Source organism: Clytia hemisphaerica, unplaced genomic scaffold, assembly GCF_902728285.1.
Source record: "Clytia hemisphaerica strain Z4C2 unplaced genomic scaffold, Clytia hemisphaerica genome assembly, whole genome shotgun sequence".
In the NCBI taxonomy this organism is placed as follows: domain Eukaryota; kingdom Metazoa; phylum Cnidaria; class Hydrozoa; order Leptothecata; family Clytiidae; genus Clytia; species Clytia hemisphaerica.
Window position 1 is genome coordinate 7393 of NW_027104328.1, and position 6141 is coordinate 13533.

General features: G+C 36.3%; 1 protein-coding gene across 1 annotated transcript; it reads left to right on the forward strand.

Moving 5' to 3' along the window:
* Positions 1–277: 277 nt before the first annotated feature.
* On the forward strand, positions 278–5851 carry LOC136817725 (uncharacterized; the record flags this gene model as incomplete). The annotated part of the gene is given in 8 exon segments (XM_067074041.1): positions 278–343; positions 704–854; positions 1146–1357; positions 2791–2918; positions 3536–4104; positions 4414–4679; positions 4989–5243; positions 5726–5851. Coding segments are annotated over 8 exon segments (1773 nt in total), but the record flags the coding sequence as incomplete, so codon positions are not given.
* Positions 5852–6141: the final 290 nt, after the last annotated feature.

Below are 6141 nucleotides of genomic sequence, written 5' to 3' on the forward strand. Positions count from 1 at the left end.
TAAAATCAATAATATCACTAAAAAAGCTGGTAGAATCGTAATCCTAAAATATCAAAGTTCCACCTACTGTAGGAACCCATTTCCAAATGCACTAAACCATTAGCTCAGAAGCGCACTGCATAAATCTCAACACAAAAGCTTACTTGTATACTTCAGATATTTCTGTTGTATCTGTTCCTTTGTAGATTAGATTTCAGTATCATTTATAGAAACCCACTTTACCTTTACATTGCTTTTTTGCTTAATACTTTAATCTTTTTTTATTTATGTTTTTAGTGAATCAAATGTCAGTTGTAACCCACAGAGTAAAGACTTGTTTCTTGAAAGAGTTAAAACATTCACGGTATGGTAAAATTTTTCATTGTAACCTTTTTAAATCTCTAGTTAAACTATTATTGAAAACAGTTTTGTCTATTTCAAATCAGTTTTATATTAAATATTGTTGAATTCCCTAAAACTTATTCACAAGAGCTGAGGTAATCCATTCTAATTCTGGCAGGAATTAAATTTGGGGGGATTAGCAAAAAGGCAAAACTCCCCAAAATTTTAAAATTGTTTTTGTTGTACTAGTAGTGAAAGTATTGGCCAAAAGTAGCCACCCTTTAGCCAACCAACGAATTAAGTTTCATTATATTTGATTAAAAAATGATAGTAAAAAAAAAAAACTGTAAAATAAAGTATATCATAATCGCTTTTCTCATAGACAACTAACTGGGCAGCAAAACCAAATGAGTTATCACCCTTGAAATGTGCTCAATATGGTTGGTGCAATGAAGAACTTGACCAGTTGAGATGTGTCACATGCAGTGCTACCATATTTGCTGGTATGCCTGATGATTGGGATTCCTCAGCTTGTAAGCTTATACTAAATGTTTTAGATTTTTATAGATTTTTGGTAAAATCAAACCTGAACCAAGACAAGACAAGAGATCTAGATCCTCCAGTACTATGATTCTAAGACTTGATTTATTATAATGTTAAAAATTCAAAGTTTAAACTTCCAATACTTTCAGTGTTCTGTATTTATTGGCTTTTGGGATTGTCAAGGACGCCTTCGGAATATTTTTGGCATGAAAGAGCTGTGCCTTTTAATTATTTATGTATTTGATTATCAAATTTTAATTCATAAGTATTTTCTTTTTTAGATTCTGACATTTGTAATGAGATCAAAGACAAATTGAAAATTGGACATCAAAAGCTCTGTCCTTGGCCACAGAACCCCTGCCCACCATCCTTTTTGAGTTTACCCTCACGCTCAGCACAACAATGGAAAATGGAGATTCGGTCAGCATTTTGTGGGTTGCTGGAGTTGAAAGGAAATCTACCTGAGTTGAATGAAGATACTGTAGCATCAATGGTAAAATTCTTAAATATTTTAGGTTACACTGTTATTTTATATAAGCATAACGTTTAAATAAGCACTCAAATTCGGTAAAAAATAAGCATAATGCTAAAGCGTACCCTCCAAGCTGAAATGCAAATAGAATTCTTGCTGCTTTTCTAAGACGCTGACTTTTTTAGGGTTACTTTTGAAGCTGTTTGAGCTTTTTAAGACCAAAGATTTTCACCTGCTGCTCCAAATTACAAAGATAACTTTCATTCTTTGAGCTGAATCAATGTGCGACTTAAAAGTTCAAAATTTTCATGAACCCAAAGAAAATTCACGATTTGAAGTCTAAGCATATAAATAAGCATAAATTCAGGCTGAAAATGAGATTTTGCTAAGCATATTGGGCCTCGACCGAATTTTCCAGTATGCTTAAAAAAAAGAGTATTACCATCATAGGTCCAATAGTGGGGTCGTTTAGCATAATTTACAGGAAAACAATAAGATAATTCACGCAGAAGATGCTATTTATGGTCAATTTTGACCAAAGTGTGGCGAAAAGTGGAACTTGCGAATGAAATATCTCGAGTTAGGTAAGGAAATCAGCTATAACCGTTTCAAAGTCTTCTATATAGTTTTTCGAGAGCTTTCGAATTATATACATGATATTGTCTGAGAATAAGTTTGAAATTTTCAAAAAAATTTCGCCCTTAGGATTTGCCTTGGGAAAATAGAAATGTCCCAAAAAAGGGATGTTCCACCAGTGGGATTTTAGGGGAATTTTTCCTGAGGTATAAGCATCCTATAGAGAAGGTCTGGAGAAAGTTTCAGCTAGATCTTATTTTTTTCCTACAAACAACCTGTATTTTTGTAACACGACCACACTACAATGGTAAAGTCTTTCACCAGCTTTGCAAAAAAATAGTTTTGGCTCTTATAATCAACCTCTTCTAAGAGGTTTTCATTTTAAAAAATCACCTGTTTTGCAATGATCCCGCTGTGAGAGATAGAAAGAATCCAATTGGGCAACGATGGGAGAGTATCATAGGGTCGATGAATCCATAGACCTTTTCATAAATTACGTCACAAACATCACTTGACTCGTATTCAAACGATTACCATGGCGGTTATGTCTCTTAAGACATTAAATGATTTTTTACGAATAGAAAGTAGTTTTGATAAAATCCGATGAGAGTTGATCACCATGGAAATAAATTCAAAACGAGGCAATTGTTGTTTGTGACGTAGTTTATGCAAAGGTCTATTGACATTCTAATTTGAGGGGAACTAGCTGTGGTCAATTGACCTGAAATTGGAATTCAAGCCTGGTCACACTCCATTAATAACAACAATAGAATATGCTATTGTTACTGGAGCATAATCAGGCTTTAACTCCAATTATTTGTTTATTTGAAAATTGGGTTTAATGTTTAGGAAATATTACATTCCTTTTTTTCTCTTAGAAAAGTCTGGATAACAGTTGCATCGAGAAGCTTTTGACAAACGTTTTTCGCCATTCTTGTGATACAGATGATGAAGTGTTACAGGCTAAAGTTGCATGCATATTGGCTGTCACAGGCTGGAATGCAAGGTGAGAATTTCTAAATCTAATTTTACATCATGGGCTGTTCCATTGAATTTCCATACAGGGAGCTTTTTAAGTCAGAAAAAGATTTTTAGAAATGTGCTTGGTGCCCCCTGAAAAATTTGCAAAAGAGCCCTTGGAAAAATTCTTTCCATACCTTAAATAAAGTCAGTGTTTTGCTCACTGGAAATATAATAACTTTTTACCCCCTGGAAAATGAAAAAATACTCCTTTAGACCCCCTGGAAATTCTTCACGGAAATGTTCGTCCACCCTCTGTATGGATATAAAATTGAATGGCCCATCAGTGAGGTTAAGCATCGATAGACAAATCACAACGACAGATGAATTCGCGCCACGGCACTTTTCTGCAGGCTAATCAGAAAGCAAGGTAAATTTACCTGCACAAATATATAAACTTTGCTTCTAAGACGAATTTCTGACTGTTTTTTTGTTCTAGAAGCAAAGCTGAAATACTATGATGATTGACTTTCCGAGATGAAGAAAAGTCTTTGTCAATAACTCTCCCTAATTTAAGTCAACCCATTGATAATCAGACCCTATACGCTTAATTTGCCAAGAACCCTTCACATGGTTTTTGTATAATTTATTTTTAAATTTAAGTCAACCCATTGTTGAAGACCCATCTATCACGTGTTCATTATGTGGCAAAGAATCAGGTTTATGGCATTACAAGTCGCTCTCCAGTCGCCGGAATGCCAAACAGCAAAAACTACATTTCGAATCCGCGACCTCACAACAATCATTATCTGAAGATTTTATGTCATCAAGAGTATCAGTCAAATCTGAGAACAGTACACATTCGGGAAGTGTCACACACGAGCTCTCAAAACTGGCAACTAGTAGCGACTCTTTAGCCCATTCAGACCTTTTGAAGCCAGCAGGATCTCAAGAATCGTTAGTCAATCTTAGGGTATCGGACAGTAAACACATGAGTATAGATCATGATCATGATGATGCAGACTCGATGGGAGGAGGACACTATCATAGCTCGCACCCTCCACACAGTATCATGAAATCATCCATCTTCAGTGAGCCGGCCCGTATCCCTCTAGCCACCCCTCAAGAGTTGATGAAAGAGTTACTTTTGAGTACGGCGCCAGGAGGCCGGTCTCATCGATTTACAGCGACTCCATCTTCAGCGAAGTGGGATCCGAATGTTTCGAGAAAAGGCTTGAAGATACGACAGAAAAAGATTTAGGTACGTCTTTAAAACGATTTAAGGGTGAAGGAAGTCTTAATGAAATTACGTTTCTTAAAAAACATTTTATTTTAGTTTTTTCTTGCTTTTGTTTTCTTCTTTCTCTTGTCATTTTAAGTCGATTCCTGAATTAAATTAATACAGACCCAAACGGAAGCACTCCTTCGGGACAAAAAATCATTATTAAATATTGTAGGTGTTTCGGATATATTTATGGTGTACAAAGTAATGTGTATACATAATGTGTAGATAACGAGTCCTCTCATTTACCTACTTACAGAATTAGAGAAAGCGATTACCGAGAACCCACCATCCAGCCACCCAAACCACGTCCAACAACAATGGATGAAAGAACTCTTATTCATGACTGCCGACAACACCAACATTGAAGCTACTGAATCGGTAATGAGTGAAATTGGTTCCATCTCTTTTGACCGGAGATTAGACTCTCATTCCATAGCTCACACGCCGCGCGCCATGACGCCAGTACATCAAACGGAGGACGAAGATGGTGAACCGGTGAGAACGAAACGTATGCGTTTTCAGGTATGAAACGTTTTGGTTTACCTTTATAGCACATTGCTATTTTCGTCTCGGTCGGAAAGTTAAAGATTTTGATATTTTGTTGCAGGGGGGGGGGCAAGCAGTTAATACATAACACTATGTGTATTAACTGCTTTTTGAAATTTTTCCAAAGGACCACCACCCCTTGACACTTAGTACACTGTGTATTAACTGTTTTTGACCCATTAAATATATACACCAGCCCCAAAGTGCTTCTGCAGCAGCTGACAAAAGGTGTACGAATCCGATTTTTGCCCTGCTTAATCATTGATATATTTTTTTAATTTCAAGGAACCCTTTGAAGAATCCTTCAATATGCTTTCCGAACATCGTCATTGGTGTCCCTGGACCAATATATTATTGGCCTCCCCGACTCACGATGACGTCCATGCGCCAGCTCAATCAGATAACGTTTCTTCAACCACTAGCGGTTTCGAACGTACACCGAGGAATATTTTCGGTTCTCGAACACAGGCGTTACCGGGTTGGAAGATCGTGTTGATGACTATTTTTCCGGCGCTTGGTCGAGATGTGAGCAGTCCAGTGGTAAACTCTTGAAAATTTTGATAAAACATATCATGTATGAAATTATAGCCTCCGTATGTGGTTATATTTCTATCGAATTGCTTTTTGATTTACCTAATTCTTGTAAGGCAATGCTCGATGGCTAAAAAAGCATGTTCAAATAGTGTAATTATTAAGATAGTCTACATATAAGGGACTTTAATCATATAACTGTACCGTAAGCTTGACAATAGTAGAAATTTGATGATGTATACATCATTATTTCATATTGGTCAAAATGTTTATGTTATACTTCTGTTTAAAAGAATACTCTTAGGTGGCAAATAAACGGGGGGGGTTCGATTAAACGGAGGGGGTTGGAAAATTTTCGAAATTTTAATAAACGGGGGGGGCCTAATTGCCGCGGGGCGTTTATTTGGCACCTAAGAGTACGTCATGAGTATCATTTTTAGAAATATTTCAATGTCTACCGATTGTCTCTAAATTGTGTTTGTTTTATACAGTCACCTCCACCACCAAACGAAGCTTGGAAATCAGTTCGTACACTTCTCGGTGATTGTGTATCTCCTTATAAACCAGCTGCTACATCATCTACCACTTCTAGTGCACCATCTTCATTGAACACATAGAAATGCAACAACAACAAAAAATATTCCGTTCAAATTCAATTATCAAGGTCTACACAGTGGCTTTCGTTGAATTTTATAACTATGGAAGCTCAATACGAAGTCTCAGCATTTTCATACTCTTCAGTTACTTTTTACAATGTGAAAGAAGGCAACCAATGTCAAAATATGAGGTGGACTGAGGAGTTTTATTATAGATTTTCCGTGTACATACCGTCCGTACATACACAAACCGTAGGCGAAGGTGAAAAATTAAGCATCGATATATTATCAAAATATCTCGTACGTAAGAT